The sequence below is a fragment of the Lissotriton helveticus genome, chromosome 9, assembly GCF_964261635.1.
Source record: "Lissotriton helveticus chromosome 9, aLisHel1.1, whole genome shotgun sequence".
NCBI classification, from domain to species: domain Eukaryota; kingdom Metazoa; phylum Chordata; class Amphibia; order Caudata; family Salamandridae; genus Lissotriton; species Lissotriton helveticus.
In genome coordinates this window covers 243,729,902-243,751,405 of record NC_136070.1, presented here as the reverse complement: position 1 = coordinate 243,751,405, position 21,504 = coordinate 243,729,902, and the positions used below count along the sequence as shown (strand labels likewise).

Sequence of the window (21,504 nt, the reverse complement as noted above, 5' to 3'; positions counted from 1 at the left end):
TGACATCTCAGAGAGTGAACCCTCTTGAGGGTTGAAAAAGACATTATATGTGCTTGATCCCTGAAGAGAAACAGTAGGTAGGACTGGCGGTGGCCACTGTCACAGAAGTAAAGATCGCATGATATGAGCTCCCCCAGTCTAGCAGATGAGCCCGGTTGACAGATGGGGCAACCTTTTCCGTCTGCCTAGGACAGAACAGACTTGGGCCTGATGGGATTGAACGGTCACTGCCAGAAAAATTACTGAACTGAGAAAGGGGGCCGGGTGAGGATTGGAACGCAAGGTGGCCCTCTCTAAATAGATGATGCAGGCATGAGTCCAGATGGAAGTGTAAGACTGCAGATATCTAATCACAGACTATGCAAAACAGTGCACCTAGTGCAATTGTACTGTGACTACTGAGCTGTTCCATATCTAGAGAAACCAGCTACAGCAGTGTAATATAGGTGCTAGCCAGCAAGCTAGGTGAAACAGTTCATAAAAATTGCTTTACATGCTATAGACTGGTGGCAACCTTGAGTGAATAGCAGAAACTCTAGGACTGACAGTCTACCCTTTGCTGTGGCGTTAAAAAATAAAGAACAATTAATGGTCAGAATGTTTAATAATGTCAAACCCCAGTACAGAGATCTGGGCCTAAATCTATTGGTTTTTTTTCCCCATGCCATTCCAATTTAAACCCAGCCATATATGCAAATCAGTCTTGACACCACTCCCCATGGAAACAGTCCAGCCCGAATTGCCAGGCCAGGTCCTCCCTGGACTGGTTACAAGCATCCTGGGACCGGTGTCTGGGTGCACCCCTCATCAGCCAGGCTAGCTTGACTCCAGTGAACGATGGGTTTCGTTTAATCCAGATCTCTTGACTGGGTGTGAATGTTTGATCTACTCAGCATTCCGTCCATCATTTGTTGCTGTAGCAATTTTTGCCCTAAGTGGGTTGAGTATGCCCAGATGTGGGTCTCTTGCTTGCTCTGCCACTGGATTCAAGCTAACCTAGCTGATGAGGGGTGAAACCCCTAAACATGGTCCCATGATGCTTGTTTCTAGTCCAGTGAGGACCATGCTTTACAGTTCGAGCTGGACTGTTCCCATGAGGCACAGGGTCAAGACTGATTTGCATATGGCTAGGTCCAAACTGGGGTGGCGTGGTGAGGAAAGGAATGATGGCTTTAACCCAGATCTCTTGACTGGGGGTGAATGTTTGATTTACTCAGGATTCCATCCATCATTTGTTGCTGCACCAGTGTCTTTGATCAGCCAAAGCCTGAATGTGCACCGACTATCTGGATTTCTCCTACAATTGCAACAGGCAGATAAGTTATGGAACAGAGGAGTTACCCTCTCAGTGCCAATCAAACTATTTTTTTGTGATGGCTGCTGAATACAGGTACCAAATTCTCACCCACAAAAGGTGGCATCCAGCTCTGAATCTAGACTTGGATGTGTCTGTGATCTCAGCCATTTCTGAATCCAGACTGGAGGAGGTTAAAACAAGCATCGAAGATCAGATATACACGAGACCAATTCTCAGATCCTAAGTCACCCCGAACATCAAAAGGTATCAGTTGTGAGAGAAATGAAACCATAGAAATAATTGCAGCCATTGCAACGTAATACACATGAATGTTAAGGTTTCAAGTGCAGAACTAGAATATTGTGCCTCACAATTATTTCACCATGTATTTCAAACTCCTGGGGACCATAAGATGATATTGGATTGCACCCACTGTGTGTACTTTGCCTTTTACACCAAAAAGAGACTTAACACCAGCTATCTTGACAAGTACATTGTTTAAAGTAAGAGTTCATTCTAGTAGCTGCAGGGAAATGAGAAGATATTGATTTTAAAGGCAATAACATTTTCCTTTTTCAAGATTTTAGCAACCACACTGGCCATGTGCAAAGACTAGACAGCAGCCACAGCTCCGGTTAGGAAAAATAATGTCTCATAAAGATGGGCTTTCCTTTCCACTTGATCTTCATTGTTCATGGCAAAGCACACACACAATCTGGTGGTGGGGAGGGGGTGTGTGTGTGTTGGGTGTGTGTGTGTGTGTGTGTGTGTGTGGGTGTGTGTGTGTGTGTGTCAGTGTCAGTGTCAGTACCACTGATTCTCAGAGTCCGTGTGCTCACTCATCCGGTGCTAACATCTTTGGTGGGCAGAATCCTGCCCCAATATTCTTTAACAAATTGATGTCGCACTAAAGTAGTACTGCTTCAAATGGTTTTATTCACCATATAGGCTTGTTCATGGTTAGGGAAGTCTGTTTACACTTTCCAATTTATACTACTTTTCCAATGGGCTCATAATGAGGCATTCTGGGATGTGTAGTTTCCTATAGTTTTTCAAACATTATTATATACATTTATTTCTGGTGTTGCATTACATCCACTTTAAGTTTAACACGTCATATGTTTAAGTGTGACTAGAATTGCCACATGTATATGTGGTATTGGACCAAGGATATTAATGGGTTTCATTCACTATGTATGTACATAGTGTTAGTGACTTTGCAGTCTCTTATGAACCAACATGCTTTCTGAATTCCATTCGATTACATGATCTCTATTGAATAGTCCACACAGAGGGATCAGGTTCTTGTTTTCTTGTGGAAATTGTTTACATTTGAGATTTTTGCTAGTGTGGCTAATGGATCACCGGTTGGTCCGAGTCCTATCTGTGTTTGTTCATAAGTAGTTTCTCATTGGACAGTCCAATAGCAGTGTTTTGGTCATGATGAATGGGCCCCTGTTTCGGGTGATCGTCTCGCCTTAGTGGCCTAGTCCTCCTTTATGGTCCTTTCATTCTATGTGTGTGGTCCAATTGCTTCGTATCTTGCAAGTCCATATTGGTCCATTTGGTTTAAAGCTTTGGGTTATTATAGATGCACACAGATCCTCGTCCGCGTTCAAACCCCTCGATGGTTTCATTCTCAGTTTGATGATGAGTTTCAATTCAAGACGTCTTAATTTCAAAGTTCTGTCTCCTCCCCTCCTGTGAGTCGGGACATGTGTGATTCCACTGAATTGTATGTTTTTCCAGGTATAATTGTCATGTGTCTCAAAATGTTTGGTAATTGCATAGTTGGTATCGCCATTTTTGATTGCCATGATGTGCTCCAATATCCTCTTTCTCAGCGGACAGATGGTATACCCGATATATTGTTTGCCACAGTTGCAGGTTATCATGTAGACCACTGGAGATTAAATGTTGTGCAAACTGCTGGAACCACAAAGCTGCAGGAGCAGTCACGCCCACTGGGGCTGGTTTGAGGTGAATAAAAGAGTTGCACATTGAAGCCCTGCTTTTAGAGTAAAGCGCCAATGATTAAGGGTCAAAGCCCGAAACGCGTCTGGCGGGGAAGCACGAGGACTGGTTTCACGTGACACTGACTGCTGCCTTCAATAAAATAAGTGAGAGATCTACCTACCTGTGTGGTTCTTCCTTGGGGCAAACTCTTTGATTGATGGATTGATGGATGAATGGATGGATATATATAATATACACGTGTGTATATGTAAGTGTGTGTATATATTTACGTTTGTGTGTGTGTGTGTATATATCCGTGTGTGTGTGCCCTTTTTATAGTTTATGAATGTCATTTAATATTTAAGATATATACTCCCGGCTGGGAGTCCACACAGCACATGATTATACACTCAGGGGATTATTTTGCACTATGGAGTCTTTTTACAGAGGGTGCAATATTGCTAATGGGGGCACCGTGAACAGATTATGTTTTTACTGACATGAATAATGTGTTAGCGTTTTTGTATTTGTACAGTGAGATGAATTATTCCCTAATATTGAGTTCTGTATATATTGAATTATGTATACTTTGAATTTATATGAATTGTGCTTTTTAAATCAAAAGAATTGTTTAAGTACATTGGGATGTTAGACAGTAACCGGAATTAAGAGGTCTGTCTTTGCATTTTAAGTTTGTCTGTGTCAACATGCCCGTAGGAGTCTGTCATTGATTTCCATGATTCTGCGGTGACCGGGGATTGGTGGTGTGGTAATTTAAAAATTAAGGGGATTGTGAGCACTTGTTACCAGCGAGCAAGGCGACCGGGATCGCCGAAACGTGTTTGGTTGAGCACAGCAATGCGCAGATGAAATGCTAAATAAAAATACCAGCGGCTGCTGATTGAATGAAGAGTCCGTCTCTGTCGGCGCGCGCAAGTGGCGCTGAGAGTGGAAACTGGATAGGCGCGCGCAAGCGGCGCTGAGAGTGGAAACTGGATATGGATATATATATATATATATATATATATATATATATATATATATATATATATATATATATATATATATATATATATATATATATATATATATATATATATATATATATATATATATATATATATATATATATATATATATATATATATATATATATATATATATATATATATATATATATATATATATATATATATATATATATATATTCCAAAAGTTCGCCCAACATGGAAAGGCCCACACAGGAGTGAAGATTTACCGCTTTATTTTGCATGGAGGTTGTAGCGTGATACAGGATAAGCAGCCAGACAAGTTCAAATAGTCCCAAACACCCGACGCGTTTCGTGCTGGATAGCACTTAATCATGGGTTGTGCAGGCTCGCAGGTTGATGTGAAAAACGGCAATTTTGTAGGCAACTACTTATAGTTCGTATTTCCCGCCCACCCCGTGGCCTCATGGTTCTTGTAGTGCTCGTGCTTGCTCCAGTGAGTTTGCCGCATCACAGCAATATATATATATATACCCACACCAACCCACACACCACCTGCTCGTCATTCCAAGACGAGGTAAACTAGGTGAGGACCTCTTGAATAACTCCAAAGAAACCCAGTTGCAGTCAGGAAAGAACGATAATTTTCAAGTGAAAAGCAGAGTGGATTTATTTCACATAAATAAATAGACATAATGTCATGACGTGTTTCGCTCCACGAAGAAGCTTGATCACATGTCGCCCCCCAGAATGCACCATCAATTTATAGTAAACACACAGATGGTTCAATAAGGCTGACACACGCCCCAGTGGTAAAAATAAAAAAACAGACTATTAAATACAGCCAAGCTAGATAACCGACAAGTGTCAAATTTAAGAAAACACACAGTTAAATGATAACAAAGTTTTCAAACCTTTGAATTGTAAAAATACAATAATCGACCCTTTTGCAGTCGAGCATCGGTTATAGAATTATGTATATAAATATTTATGAAGTGTTGCTTAAATCAGTCAGACAAGTGTCTAGACAGAAATAGAAACAATACCATCAGTATCCTGCAACAATCTGTGAAATGAATAGTGACAAGTGTCCTGAAATCAATAACAGATACATACAAAATTCATTAATAAGAGCAGTGCATCATATATACATAAGATCTAAATAATTCATTGTCCACAATTCAATCAACAGATTCGTAGCACAATCTAAGCTTGGGCTTTATTAATAAAAAAGTCTAAAGTGCATAATAATCGTGATATTTCAAAAAAGATTCTTTTGTGTGTTAAAACAAACATTAATATAACAGCATTGGAAGACTGCTAGGATGAAAACACCTACATATCACGAGTGACAAAAAATTTTGAACTGTCAAGTTCATCTGACCTGAAGATAAAAGTCACATAGTGACACATCTGATGGAAAAAAGGCTGCAAATACAAGATATAATATGTATGGAATACACAGTGCACATGAGTCACTAAAATATGTACACAAAACATTGCGATTTCAAAAATCTTGATTCATCATATTTAAAGTGACAAAAGGCTAAAGTAAAGGATACAAAACAGACCATCATTTAACCCCTTCGCTGCTAGGCCTTTTCCCCTCCTGTGCTAAGCCTTTTTTTGGCGTTTTGGGGTAGTGCGCGCTTAAGCTCCTGTACCTTTTGACCACATATGGTATCCACTCCAAATTTGCGTCCTTTTCTTCCAACATCATGTGGATTCTAAAGGTGCCCAGGGTTTGTGGATTCCCTTGGAAGGGTCCCAGAAATTAACCAAAATATAGTGACATTTTAGTTTTTTTCAGAAAAATGGGAAAAACGGGCTGCAAATGAAAGCCTCTGGGTTTTTCCCTGAAACTGTTATCAAAAAAGGGTTTGTGGGGCTGAAAGCTCCATTTTCTCAGCTTTTAGGGAATGACAGTCTTTTGTCAGAGAACCGACATTTTTCACTCAGTTTTGGCATTTTTCTGGGACATAGCCTATTTTTGCTATTTTTAGAGCTTTCCACCTCCTTCCAGTTAATGGTAGAAATGAGTTTGAAAGCAATAATGGATCCTGGAAAGCTGTACATTTTCAAAAAGTAGACACAATTCTGAAAGGGGTCATTTGTCTAAATCCATGAAGGTTTCTTTATAGAAACTAACAGTTAAATATTGGAATAATTGAAAATTTGTTGAAAAAAACAGCCTTTTGTCTCAACGTTTTCACCTATAACTTTTTCTAATTTTGACAGCTCTTGGAAAGCAATATACCGTTACATCCGTTAGACCTTCCTGGTTGTGGGGATATATAGGACTTGTAGTTTCTCCAAGAACCCGACGAATCCAGATCCAAAAACTGAGCAGCAACTTGCAATGGTATTTTTTCATTTACTGGGTATAGAGCACTTTGTCTTGGAAAATGTATACATGGAAAAATCTGTATGAAAGACACCTATGTATTTCTGAATTGGGTACAAATTATAGAGTTCAGAAACAGTATATCATTGCACATTTTCAAAATTGGGAATACTCATACTAGCATGAGAATTATTGGTCATTTTTCAATTTTTTTTTTTTACACAATGTCTTTCATTGAAAGGGAGAAATGCATGAAAGCTCAATTGGTAATAACAGTTGATTTACAAATCTGAATTACCCTAAGTCTCCCGATAAAAACGTACCTCACTTGTGTGGGTCGGCCTTGTGCCTGCGACAGGAAACGGCGCAAAATGCAACGTGGTCACACCTCAATTTTGCAGTTACAAATTGACCCTTTTATGGCAAAGTGCCTAGCTGTAGTTTTTGCACCCTAGCTCTGCCGGCACCTAGGGAAACCTAGCAAACCTATACATTTTTGAAAAGTAGACACCCAGGGGAATTCAGGATGGGGTGACTCGACTGCCTACCACCAGGTTCTGTTACCCAGAATCCCTTGCAAAGCTAAGAAATTGACCAAAAAAATGCATTTTCCTCACATTTCTGTGGTGGAAAGTTCTGGAATCTGTGTGGATCAACAAATTTCCACCCACCCAGCGTTCCCCCGGGTCTCCCGAAAAAAATGGTACCTCACTTGCCTGGGTCTGCCTAGTGCCTGCGACTGGAAACAGCGCAAAGCGCAACGTGGTCGCACCTCAATTTCGCGGTGAAATCGGGTCCTTTTTGGGCAAAGAGACTACCTTTTGTTTTTGAACCCTAGCTCTGCCGGCACCTAGGGAAACCTAGCAAACCTATACATTTCTGAAAGCTAGACACCCAGGGGAATTCAGGATGGGGTGACTCGACTGCCTACCACCAGGTTCTGTTACCCAGAATCCCTTGCAAAGCTAAGAAATTGCCAAAAGAAACGCATTTTCCTCACATTTCCGTTGTGGAAAGTTCTGGAATCTGCGTGGATCAACAAATTTCCACCCACCCAGCGTTCCCCCGGGTCTCCCGAAAAGAATGGTACCTCACTTGCCTGGGTCTGCCTAGTGCCTGCGACTGAAAACCGCGCAAAACGCAACGTGGTCACACCTCAATTTCGCGGTGAAATCGGGTCCTTTTTGGGCAAAGAGACTACCTTTTGTTTTTGAACCCTAGCTCTGCCGGCACCTAGGGAAACCTAGCAAACCTATACATTTTTTAAAATTAGACACCCAGGGGAATTCAGGATGGGGTGACTCGACTGCCTACCACCAGGTTCTGTTACCCAGAATCCCTTGCAAAGCTAAGAAATTGCCAAAAAAAACAAATTTTCCTCACATTTCTGTGGTGGAAAGTTCTGGAATCTGCGTGGATCAAGAAATTTCCACCCACCCAGCGTTTCCCCCGGGTCTCCCGAAAAAAATGGTAGCTCACTTGCATGGGTCTGCCTAGTGCCTGCGACTGAAAACAGCGCAAAACGCAACGTGGTCGCACCTCAATTTCGCGGTGAAATCGGGTCATTTTTGGCCAAAGAGACTCCCTTTTGTTTTTGAACCCTAGCTCTGCCGGCACCTAGGGAAACCTAGCAAACCTATACATTTTTGAAAACTAGACACCCAGGGGAATTCAGGATGGGGTGACTCGACTGCCTACCACCAGGTTCTGTTACCCAGAATCCCTTGCAAAGCGAAGAAATTGCCAAAAAAAACGCATTTCCCTCACATTTCTGTGGTGGAAAGTTCTGGAATCTGCGTGGATCAACAATTTTCCACCCACCCAGCGTTCCCCAAGGTCTCCCGATAAAAATGGTACCTCACTTGCGTGGGTAGGCATAGTGGCTGCAACAGGAAAAGGTGCAAATCGTACGGTGGAGAATTTACAATACCCTATAGCAAAAGTACCTTGATTTTTTGGGGGGGGGGCACCTGATTTTTTGGCCCTGGGCTCGGCAGCCATCTTTGGAAATTACCAAACCCAAACAGTTCTGAAAACTAGACACCCGGGGGAGTCCAGGGAGGTATGGCATGCGTGGGCCCCCCAATGTTTTCCTACCCAGAAGTCCTTGCAAACCTTAAAATTAGGTAAAAAAAACACTTTTCCAAACTTTTTTGCGTGGGATCTCCGTGCCGGGAAAAATGTCCTACCACCCAGCGTTCCCCTTGTTCTCCAGAGTAAAATGATACCTCACTTGTGTGGGTGCCCCAAAGCAGAACAGGCTAAAAAAAAAATTTTTTTAAATCTAGTATTTAGGTTTCACAAATTAAGCACCCCAGCATAGTCACAGGGCTTTGGCCCACCCACACAAGCGAGGTATCATTTTACTCGGGAGATCAAGGGGAACCCTGGGTGGTAGGACATTTGTGCCGGCAGGGAGATCCCACCCAAAAATGTATGGGAAAGTGTTTTTTAGCCTAAATTTGTAAATGTAAATGTAATGTAAATGTAAATGTAAATGTATGAAACTTATATAGCGCAGGACTTACCCTGGGGCATCTCCGCGCTTGCTTAGGGAACCCGTCCTGGTATTCCCCTGTGAGAAACCCCGGCAGGGTATCCACAAGGTGAAAGCCAGGCATCCCGCCGCGAGGGGCCGATGTGGAGATTAAGCAAGCTATTGCCCAGAGTCGCAGAGTGTGACCCCGTGAGTCGAGTAGGCACCGGAGCGAGAATTGTCGAGACCGTGGAATTTTATGAGCCCGAGACCCGCCGAGGCGGGGAATCGAACCCTGGTCCACGGTCGATCTCAGATTCCGGGTCGGCCGCCTCTAACCACTGAGCCACACTTCTCTTTAAGGTTTGCAGGGAATTCTGGGTAGGAAAACATTGGGGGACCCACGCATGCCATACCTCCCTGGACTCCCCCGGGTGTCTAGTTTTCAGAACTGTTTGGGTTTGGTAGTTTCCAAAGATTCCCGCCGAGCCCAAAAACTCATGGGAACCTCCTTGCAAAACCGAAATTGTTTTGAATGAATTAAGTTTTCAATTTGAGAGCGTGCAATTCTTGGGACAATATTGCATAGCAATTGTGACAGACATTTTCAAGTTTGCAGGAGATTGTGGATAAAAAAAACAATAGAATACACCAGAAAGACATGACCATATACTCCCATGGTTTATCAATAATATCTAAATTTAGTAAGTTATTTATAGCTATAATGTACACCTTAACAGAGTTACTCAAAAGTCAAACATTCAAGCACGGCTATCTATTTCTCAAAGACACACACATACAGGTTGGATTTGGCACGAGGGCGAATGATGGTTCAGTACATAAAATTTTATTAACAAGATATTTCAGAAAAATGAAATGCTCTGTCAATAAATAAATGCATAAAAACCGAACCAGTGACTCGCAACTCGTGAGCTGTAAAGCCACGACAAGGCACCAACCGTTTTACAGGCCATTCACGCACCTTTCATACCTGATACACACCAGACCATTGACACCATCCGGAAGGAAAAGCAACACAATACAACATTCACAAAAAGGGACAAGATGCACCCTACTTCAGAAAGAGAAAAAAAAAAAAATATTACTGGACAGCCATCTAAACCGCAAGCACACACACATACTGGTTGGATTTGGCACGAGGGTGAGTGATGATTCAGTACATACAATTTTATTCGCAAGTAATTTCACAAAAATGAAATACACTGCGTATAATTGAAAGTATGATAAACTGAACCACTGACTCACAGCTCGTGAGCTGTAAAGCCACCTCAAGGCACCAACCTCTTTACAGGCCATTCATACACCTTTCGTACGTGTGACACATACAAAACATTCACACCGCCAGCCGCGGACCCATCACATTACAACATAATTACTTGCCACCAGGAAGAGACCCTTGCCCAAGGGGTCGCTTCCAAAACATATACATTGCCCCAAAACAAATCCCTGGTGCTAGTGGGGAATTTCTGCCCCCACCTGGGGGCAAAACGGCTGCAAAAACGGGCCAATTTGCCCCCGGGGGGGGGGGGGGGGGCAGAAAATCAAAAAGATTATCACAGCCCACCTGGAAGCGACCCTTGCCCAAGGGGTCGCTTCATAAAAACTAAACTTAAAATCCCTGGTGCTAGTGGGCATTTTCTCCCCCCCCCCCCCCCCCCCCCCCCCCCTTGGGGGCAAAACGGCAAAAAAAACGGGCCGATTTGTCCCCAGGGGGCACAGAAAAACATAAACATAAATTTGGCCACCTGGAAGCGACCCTTACCCAAGGGGTCGCTTCCCAAAACAAACACATTGCCCCAAAAAAAAATCCTAGGTGCTAGTGGGAAATTTCTGCCCCCCCCCCCCCCGGGGGCAAAACGGCCGAAAAAACGGGCCGATTTGCCCCCAGGGGGGGGCAGAAAATCGAAAATAAAATGGCTGCCCACCTGGAAGCGACCCTTGCCCAAGGGGTCGCTTCCGAAAAGCTAAATTTACAATCCCTGGTGCTAGTGGGGGCATTAACGCCGCACGATCGCGACGCTGTGCGCGATCGTGAGGCAGAAATGCCCTGCAAAGAGACATCAGGGGAGAGGAAAATCTCTTTCCTCTCCCCTGATGCCTCTTTGCGGCCCCAAACCCCCGCCAGACACGAGAAACCCACCTTGATCCTAGGCGCGCAGGAAGCAAATAGCTTCCTGAGCACCTGGGAATCCCTGATGATGTCAGCGCGCGCTGTGCGCACTGACGTCATCAGGGATTCCCATGGGGAGGGGCGGGGGAGGGGCAGGGGAAACTTCCGCTGCCATCCCCGTACTGAGTATCAAGATCGCAGACCCTCTGGGGGGAGCGCCAGCGCTTCCCCCGAGGGTGGGGCTCATGACGAGCTGGGCTCGTCATCAGCACACGACCGGTGTGCACCATGACGAGCCCAGCTCATCATCAGCATCGAAGGGGTTAAGATTAGAGGATTATAAGAAATTATGTACATCCTCTGTAAGGTTTACCCCATTTGGGGCCCTGGTATCAAGTGACAAAATAAAGTGGGATTCCTTCTGTCTTAACAGTCTTTCCCGATTACCTCCCCGTCCAGGGAGCGGAACAGAGCACAGGACAGTATATATTACAGATCTTTTAAATGGTTATTGTGAACTGCTTTAAAATGTCTAGCAACAGGATAGTCACTATGGCAATTCACAATTGCCCTTATATGCTGCAGGATGCACTGGGAGTTTAGTATTCCCAATGTATTCAAGGTTGCAGGTACATTTCAGTTTGTAAATGGCAAACTCAGACCTACAGGTCAAATAATCTTGAATTGGAATTTTAGTTTCACTGAATGCTGTTGTATAGTGAGTACTATTTTTCGCAAACGTGCAAGCACGGCATGATGTGCATTTAAAGAAACCCATTTTACTGAGCCAGGGTTTTTTTGGAAGAACCTCAGGCATAGGTCTATCGAGAGCATCCCGCATTGAGGGTGCCCTCCGGAATATAATTGCTGGTAGGCTGGGCAGAATGGGTCCTAGAATATTATCAGTTAGGACAATCGGCCATTCCGCACAGATAATACGGCGAATGGTCCTTTCTTGTGCACAAAAAGTGGTCATTAGTCTGACTGAACATTCAGATGGAGAATTGGGGCTAGTGACTTTGGGAGCCAGCAGTGCATCCCTGTCAATAGATTTTGCTTTGACTAAAGCCTGATCAAGGACTTTCCTAGCGTACCCTCTATTGAGAAAACGTTCAAACGATGCATGCAGACATTTATCAGCTGATACCCCATCACTACAAATCCGACATATACGGATAAACTCCCCATAGGGGATGCTATTAATGGTGTGAATAGGGTGGGCACTCTGAGCGTGGAGTATTGAGTTACCCGCTGTCGATTTTCAATAGTCTGGTTTCAAGCTCATCATTGTCAACGTATAGCTGAAAATCTAAAAATTCAGCCACCTTATTATTAATGGTAGCAGTGAATTTTAGATTAAGTTCATTGTTATTAATCTCCTTGACAAAAGTTAGTGCATCATCAGAAGACCCACTCCAAATAATACAGACATCATCAATGTACCGCCAATAATGGACAATAAAAGGCTGCCAGTGTTTGTGTGTGACGTTGAGGACATGCTCCTCCCACGAGCCTACATCTATCTATCTGTGTGTGTGTATATATATATCTTAACACAAAAAAGGTTTTAGATGGAGTTGTATGTGAGGAAGGTAGTAGAATTTTAGCTTGCATTAAGAAAAACCTTCGAAATTCCCTGAAAAAGCACATCGTTTAAAAACCAAAAAACACAAAAACTCACCAGTTGTATGTAACTGACATAAGTAAAACTTGGACCGCTTAGATTTTAATGTCATAATTGATGTAATATGTGAGGTCATATGCAGTATATCACAGTGGTGTAAGTTATACTTAACTCTGGGATCCACAGAGAAGGTCCAAGGGGTCTGGGTACCCCCTACCCTGCCCTGTATGTGTGTTTAAAAAAAAAGAAAATACATTTTTAAACATAATTTACAGGACACGGGACCGAGTCTCATGTCTTGTAATGGAAGCTATAACATTTTCTTACATGTTGCTGTCAGTCAATCAGATCGCTCCCGCAGCACCACTCAAGCGAGCCGGGCGATAGGGTGGGAATAGCACTTACTACCAATCAGGACGCAGGAGTCCCGCAGGATCCACTGTTGACATATCTATGCATTTTTAACCTTAATTTCCCAAGAAAGACTGAACAGATTTATACCACTTGACAAAAAACACACTGTATGCATCAGGATCTATCTCTACTGTGCAATATTTGTGAGTTAATAAAATAAGTGTAGGCTAATATGTTAAATGCTACCTGTACACCAAGAGCATGATAATAGTATGACATGAAGAAACATGAGATACTTGTATGCAAATGGGATTCTTTTATTGGATACTGAAGCTCTATAGAATGTTAAAATATTTTGTGGTAAAAATGTATTGAAATACACCAGTTATCTATTATCCGTTTACTTTCAGTGCAAATATTAATCCAAACATTTTCCACTTTTCTTTATCCACAGGAAAGGTTCTTGTCCATGGAAATGCAGGGATTTCCAGAAGGTAAGTGGACGTGAGTGGTTTAGTTTTGCATTGATATGTTTTAGTTCATACCATAACTTAATCGTTTTTTTCATTTTCAGTGCCGCCTTAGTCATAGCATACATTATGGAAACATTTGGTGTCAAGTACAGGTAATATGAAAGTTGTATAAATATCTTTGCTTGGTTAAATTAATTTGCTTTCTTGTAATGATCTCTTTTTAAGTATATCCTTATAGACCTTTTAATTTGCCACTTTACATGTTGTGCTTTAATATTTATGATCAAAGTAGCTTTCTTTTAGGATGAGATATTGTCAATCTAAATACCATAAAGTTACATAGGAAATGAGTCTTTATTTAGATTTTTCTCCAATAGGTATGTTGATGACCTCCGCCAGTATCCCTTGCACATTTCAGGATAGACTATGTGGAGGTTTGTGCCTAAGCAAGGTTGTCTTACAGGAGTGAGTGTTCAAAATAAATTGCTGCCTGTTGTGCTGTGTCAGGCTCAACGCATGAATCGTGAGAGATCTGTGCGCGAATGAAACTTGCATAGGTTTGCCTTTAACGTTCTTGCTAACAGCAGTGAACTAATTGAAAAGTTGTGGATGGAAGTATACAGCTAAAGTATTCTATGGATCATAAAGATTGACGCAAACGGTGTGTGATGTATTTGCCTGACTGAGATATTGTCACTTGTTCTGGAGATGTAGGACTCTCGTCATAGCTAGGGTTTGATCCCAGTGGATGGGTGGTTGGCAAGGTTTTTTTGGCCCTTTTGCACGTCTTCATCTACATCAAGGTTTGCGAGTATCATTGGCCATTCAAGAGTTGAAAAGGAAAGTGATAGGCTAGCCCTAGATCACTGGAGGCTACTAGTTGGTCGTCCACAGCCTTGCACCACCACTTTTTGTGTGGTGCATGGAGCAAATACCTAGATGTTGATGAAAAACAGATGGTGTCTGAACTGAGCAGTAACAGCACTGTACTGTAGTGGATGTGGCAAACTGTAGGACTGGTAGGAGTGTGTCCTAGATTAGGCTTCCCAGGTAGGAGAGTTGCCATCTGGGTCATGAGTTAGTTTCCCTTTCTTACTAAACTTCTAGGTTTGAAGGCTATGGACGTCCATCTCTCATTCTTCGTAGCTGTAAGTTATGGATGTTTGCTTAGTAGTGTTTGTCGGTTCTCTTGAAGGTGCTTAGTTGATGTTGCATTGAATACTTAGTTACTCTCGTGTAGAATTATGCATCAGCTGTCTAGGGCTCGTTATAAGTTTTACCTTTGTCCAGAAAGAAGATAACCCCATCAACCACATAGAACTATATGAGCTTTGTTTTTGCCCCTATTATATACGAGTTGGAATGCATGCAGGTGTAAGTGTTAATCTGCCTATCTGCTGTAAGGCAAATGGCGAACTACATTGACTTCTATTCTGAGTGATTCACCAAATAGGAATTCCATGCAAGGAAATATTCGATCACACATAAGATAAATAAACCACACCTAGTGGTCTCTGCAGTAAACCTTCGAGTTTGAGTGAATTGTTTAGTTCCCTGTAACTGTTTGGAGTGACTCAGTGCATGGCAAAGCTGAAGACTGTTTATGGATCCAGATTCCTTAGAAAGCTCTGCACAGCAGACACCAGCACCATCGTCCAGTCATTCAGACACATTAGAACTAGAAACATGTGATCTCCTGAACCAAGAACGAGTTCATCCTCCTAGCTGACTTTGAGACATAGTTCCCATGTGTAGGTTAATCATTTAGCAGGAATTAGATGTAACGAGTGGCTATATCTACAATAGCGCAGATCACAGTAAAAAGTATGTAAAACTAAGCAATATATTTGGAATATGCCAGAAGTATTAAAGCATTTGGTAAACAGAGGTGTATGTGTGTGCAAAGCCTCAGGCATTATAACTTACACATAAGCGGAAACCAGATTGCCACAGCCTAAATATGGCAACAAGATGGTCAGTCTTAGTTCATAAAATACATGTTAAATATGAGAGTTTTAAGCTCTCTCCTGAAATGTCTGGGATTGATAACTATATAGATTTAACAGGCACAAGGAATTTTTAATGTCACATTACATCTGCAGAGAAGGGGTAAATATCCTAACTTAGATTGACTAGCTCCTTTACATGGATTTGTGTAGAATGGCGAAACAAGACAAATACAGAAGCCGAAGCAGCCCACATAAATATCATAAACCAACAAATAAACCAGCCATGACTTAAGAATTAGTGAGGGTCCTATAATAGACTGAGGGAAACGAAAGTGAGTAACCTTAAATTATGAGAAGCGAATCGCTGATAAGAACAAACTGTAACTGTGGTGTGCCGGGAGGTCATGTAGCAGTTTGAGCTTGGGTGGTGCACAATGTGTTGAAGAGGTGGCAACAGTCGGGGCGCAGGGACCGCACTCACGCGACCGGTGGTCGGACCGGGCTTGATACAGTGTGGAGGGGGCGCCAGCAGTGGGTCGTCGTGAAGAGGGGGGGGATGATTGTCTTCACGTACAAGTTCTCCAAACTGCGTTGGCATGGTGTCCCATGCCTCATAGTGAAATATTTTGAGGTGAATCGTGAACCAGTGTCCACTCCAAACCATGGAGCGCGTGTCAAATATCGTCCTCCCACACCTATCTGAGGGAAGATAGAGAGATCCCTGTGTGTTTCCAGATGTCTTTGTTTAGGCATGTAATCAGGTGGGGCCCGGAGCCTATGGTGTGTATGACAGCATGGAAGGGTTTTCCTCATAGACGGTGCACCATCAGAGACTGCTCATAGACAATAGCTGGCCGTGGAGGAGGAGTTGGCCGGGAGGGATATCATAGTCTTTTGCAGCTGGTAGATAGAGTGCCAGTAGGTGAGGGTCCTGAAATAGATTTCCTATTGTTTCAACAGACTGGTTGTGCCTGGGAGCAAATTCCTCTAAAGCGAAGGACCTTGGAAATCGTGGCAGGTCTTGCAGAGGGATCATGAAAGCGTATGTGAGGACCAGGCGTTTCAGGTGAGAGATCTGGGCTAAGCATCTGCAAGCTACCCAGACATGCAGCGACCACAAGCTAAGCAGCTTAACTGAGGGTTGCAATAGTTGGCAAAGAATATTTTATGGTAGATGCCCATCGCCTGTATAGGTTTCATATAAATTGCTGCTTGCCAATCAGTACTACACCCATTGGAGTTGGGACACTAAGTAATAAGATTCAAAGGAAGGAGCTCCCAACCCCCCTTCCCAAATGGTAGCTGGAGTTAACTAAGAGCTATTTGATGTAGTTTGTCAGCCCATATGAGCTCCCCCAGTATGAAATGTAACTCTCGGAATGACCTGGGTGGGTATACCGGTACATTGATAAAATAGTATAGTAGGTGAGGGAGGATTGCCATCTTGGAAAGACCGATTTTACCCGTGATGGCAAGGGGTAGCTATTTGGTCTGAGATTTGAGGGCCACAAGGGCCCGCTTCAGGTTGCCCTCAAAGAGGTCTTTCTGTGAGTGGTATATCTGAATTCCGAGATATTGCACCTTTCCCCTACACAGGACAGCTGAATGTGTCGCCAACCTGGAGGTCGGAGGTGGTTCATCCCGACTGAGGGGGAAGACAAGTGAATACGTCCAGTTCACTCACAGATCTGCTGCCACCTCGAAGTGTTGAAGGGCTTCATGTATCGCTGCAACGCCAGCATAAATGTTGTGTAAATACAACAGCAGATCGTCGGTGTAGAGTGACACTCTGTGGGTTGTCCGGCCTAACGGGATCCCTCAGTGTTCTCTTTCCATTCTAAGGTGGATGGCTAGGGGTGCCATGGTGATGGCGAACATGGTAGGAGAGAGGGCAACCCTGAACGGTGCCATGGCCAATCGGGAAAGGAGCAGAGATAAGACAGCCGACGTGCACTTACTTTTTCTTTTTTTTTAATAGAAAAACGTAGTTTTAAGATGCCAAACAGCTACAACTACTGCGCTCCACTCAAGTACAGAATCAATCAATTCTCATCTGTGGCCCCTAAACTGTGAAACACCCTTCCTTCTGAGATTAAAACCCAACCCTCTTTGGCCCTCTTCAAGAAAGCCCTAAAGACATGGTGCTTCACTAAGGCCTTCCAGTAAGCATGCTCTCCGACCTTACACTCTATTTGGTTAGGCGCCTTGACGCCCGTTGGGCTAAGTAGCGCTATATAAATTTGGCTTCATTCATTCATTAGCTTCACCCTTTCAATACAATACCAGCCCCAACCATTACTTACATTTCTTATTGTCACCCAAAATTCCCAGTGAGGGATAACTAGCCTATCTGACCATGATACTCCCACCATTTTCCCCACACCCTCAGGAATTTCGTGGGACATCCTCTCGCCATATAAATCAGTTCTTCAGGCTTTCCACACCATTCATGCCGCACTCCCATGCCTCGGGAGGTGGCGCTGCAGTGGATGTCCGGTGGCGGGCTAGTCTCGTTTGGCGAGTAGGATTCCAAACCCAACCAGCAACCTATGCCCACGGAGTCTGCTCATGTCCTCCATAAAGCCCAGGAGAGCGATTCGGGGCTGCCAGTCAATGGGAGTCCCTATAACTGCAGAGAAAATCCCTAGGAGGTCCACCCAAAAGATTTATATGATGGGACTGATCCAAACCACGTGGAAAAATTTACCAAGCGAAGCTCGACACCTGTGGCCACAGTCACGCAGGTGTTTGGTAGGTCTGGTGGGGGAACTTAAACTGTAACAGACGAAGTCTGGCAGACATTGCCTGAGTTCCGGGTGCCATACAAGCGTCCCTCCAGTCAGCCTCGTTCATCTCTACCACCCAACCCTTCCACCTCTGTCTCAGGGCGTCAAGAGTTGTAGGGAAATTCACCACCAGCAGCAATAAATCTGGGACCAAACCCCTTGCCCATGTGACCTATTATGAGCTTACATTCTTGGTGGCTGTATTCCAGAACTTCATATAATGCAGCATGGTAGGTGGAGCTGTAAGTATCGAAAGAACTGGGAGACTGGCATGCTGAAGTCTGCTTTAAGGTCCCTGAAGGCCCTCATGTGGTCCCCTTTCCAAACATCCCCAAGCTTTGAAATCCCTATGCTGTTTCACCTGCGGAAGCCCTCCAGTGATGCCACCTGAGCCAATCACGTGCCTTTCCACAGTGGGGTCTCATGGGTAAGCCTGTGATAACACCCAGTCCAGCGAAGCCCAGCTTGCATATACAGAACATCAACTGGGTAACCTCTGAGAGTGTAATGGGGATAGGCGCTCTGTAAACAATGCCTATTATTTTGTTGAGCCCTAACCGGGCAAGTTTTACCATGTAGGCAGGGCCATCCCATCCCCATGGAGCCAGTCATTAATGGGTAGGAGCTAAGTAGTCCAGTAATATAGCCTATGTAATATATAGTATATAGTAATAGATCCATGGCCAGTCCTCCATTGTATGTTGTGCATGTACACTTCCCGGTAGCCACCCTCGGAGTACCACCTGCCCAGAAGAACCAGCACCCTATTGCCTATATAGTGACAAACCACGCCTGAGGGATAAATGCTGGGTAATTCCTCAACACATAAAGTAACCTCGGCAGGATTATCATCTTAAAAAGCGCCACTCCGCCCATAATGTTCAGAGGGAGAGCAGTACAACGCTTCATGTCTTAAACTTTGTGCATCACCGGGCTCAATTTCAGGCTCCAAGTTAGGCCTGGTTCCCAGGAGACGTATGTCCACAAATAAGGAAAGCTGATCTGCCTGATTGGGATCTGAGTTTGCCACTCCATGTCCCATCTGCCCCCTGTAGCGCGACCTATAGGGACTTACTCTGATTAAGGCGCAGGCCTGATGGGTCTGTGAGCTGTGGTATCTGAAATAGACACGTTAGTGATAGATTCCATACCTTAGAATATCCCCAGACGTCAGACTGGATCCGGAAAGTTTTGCTTAGCAGTGCCCCTGCGTGCCAGTAGGTGGCGTCCTGTGGCTCCGCATCTGTCGCTGGCGTTGTATTAGCCGAGATGACGTCACGGAGACCACTTAGGCACCACCGATGCGCGCTGGCATCAGTTCTTCCATTTTCTGCGCCAGTAAGCGCAGATCTGGTTAGAGCACGTACCCTAGTAATTTTTTGACTATCTTTTTGAGACTTTTGTCTTGTGTGGTTTTCTCTGGTGCTAGTAGGGATGCTTAGCTTGAAGTCTTGCGGGACCTGCCGTCGCAATATATCGGTGGCGGACCCTCGTGACGTCTGTCTCTACTGCCTGGAGCGTGACCATGACTCCCGGTCCTGTCTGGGCTGTAGGGCTATGGCCCGAAGGCCCTGAGGGAACAGCGCCGGAAGTTGTTTGAAGTTTGGCACTCGTCCCCGTGCCGTTTGAGATCCAGAGGTCGTTCCTTTGACCGCTATCGGAGTCTTCACCACCACTCCTTTTCCCCTTCAGATTCAGGTAAGAAACGGCACAAAAAGAAGTCGAAGAAGCGTTTTCGCTCTCCGACGTCCCCGGATGCGGAGGAGGGGAACAGGGCCTCTGTGGCTCCTTTGGAGCCTGGGAGTCTGCGGCCTACCCGCCTTACCTGGGTCCGTCGGCGACTCCCGCACAAATGCAAGAATTCCTTGCTGCCATGGACCGCCTGTTTAGGCCTCGGGCTCCCGCCGGTGCACCTTCGGGCCCCGCGGTCCGGATCCTGCTGGTCCATCGACTCCTTTGACGGATCCAGCCCGGTGGTGCCAAGGCCGGAGCCTGGGGCGCAAGATCCTGTGGCACCAGGGCCGGAGCCGCTGGCGCCGCCGAGAGGTCCCATGCTTCCGGCGCCGCCCTCGGAGCGGCGCCGCAGTGGATACAACTGGTTCCGCCCCAGCCCCGGTTCACGGAGGCTTGTCCCCGCCGGGGATCCAAATTGGGCGCCGGTTCGGCCCCGGCCGCCGCAGTTTCTTTCTTCACCGGTCCCTGCCCTTCCGCCGAGGTCGGTACCTGCGGCGCCGGCGGATGAGGTTGACTGGGAAGGGTTTAAGGATCTGCTTGCTCGTCAGTGCAATTCTGAGCAGGACTGCGTGGAGGACTTGGAGGAGGCCGGTGGCCTCGACGTCTCCTCTGATCCGGGACTTGCCTCTCCCCCGCCCACTATGGAGGAAGGCACCTCTTATACGGTGATGCTCCGTCGGGCTGCGAAGGTCCTTAACCTCTATCTCCCCGCGGTGACCCTGAAGACTAACCTCCTCACTGAGGTGCTCCAGCCAGCGTCCACTTCATCGTAGCCGCTGCTAATGATGTCCTCACCGAAGTCTTATTGGGCACGTGGTCACGGCCTGCCACGGGGGCCCCTGTAGATAAGAACGTCATCAGGCGTCATCGCCAGGCGCCGGGTGACCCTGCCTTTCTGACCTCTCATCATACACCGGAAAGTCTGGTCATTCAAGCTTCTACGTCTCAGAGTGCCTTTCCCACTGCTCCGCCAGATAAGGACTCTTAAAAAATTGGAGCAATTTGGCAATCGGTTGTTCTCTTCTGCCAGCTTAGGACTGCGGTCAGTGAACACTGCATGCCTTCTGGGCCACTATTCCCACGTGGTGTGGGATACCGTTGCTGAGGTGTTGCCTCAGTGCCCGGAGGAGGTCCAGGCTGTGCTGACTAAGGCTGTGGCTGAGGGTAAGGACGCGGCTAGGTTCGCCATTCGTTGTGGCTTGGACACCGTGGACTCTATTGGTAGGGCAATCTCCACAACTGTGGCCCTTCGTCGCCACGCCTGGTTGAGGTCCACTGGGTTCTCCCTGGACGTCCAGAGCTCGCTCATGGATATGCCTTTTGACTGCACTCGCCTGTTTGATGACCTGATCGACACTGCACTAGAGAGGTTTAAGGACTCTCGAGCTACG

The 21,504-nt window shown here is 45.1% G+C and overlaps 1 protein-coding gene across 1 annotated transcript in view; it reads left to right on the top strand.

The window, feature by feature from the left end:
• STYX (serine/threonine/tyrosine interacting protein) overlaps positions 1-21,504 on the top strand; it is a 432,400-nt gene that overhangs the window by 270,965 nt on the left and 139,931 nt on the right. The window contains exons 7-8 of the mRNA XM_078659834.1: positions 13,626-13,665; positions 13,746-13,796. Of these exons, the coding sequence (XP_078515960.1) occupies positions 13,626-13,665; positions 13,746-13,796 (91 nt within the window). The remainder of the gene's footprint in view (positions 1-13,625; positions 13,666-13,745; positions 13,797-21,504) is intronic.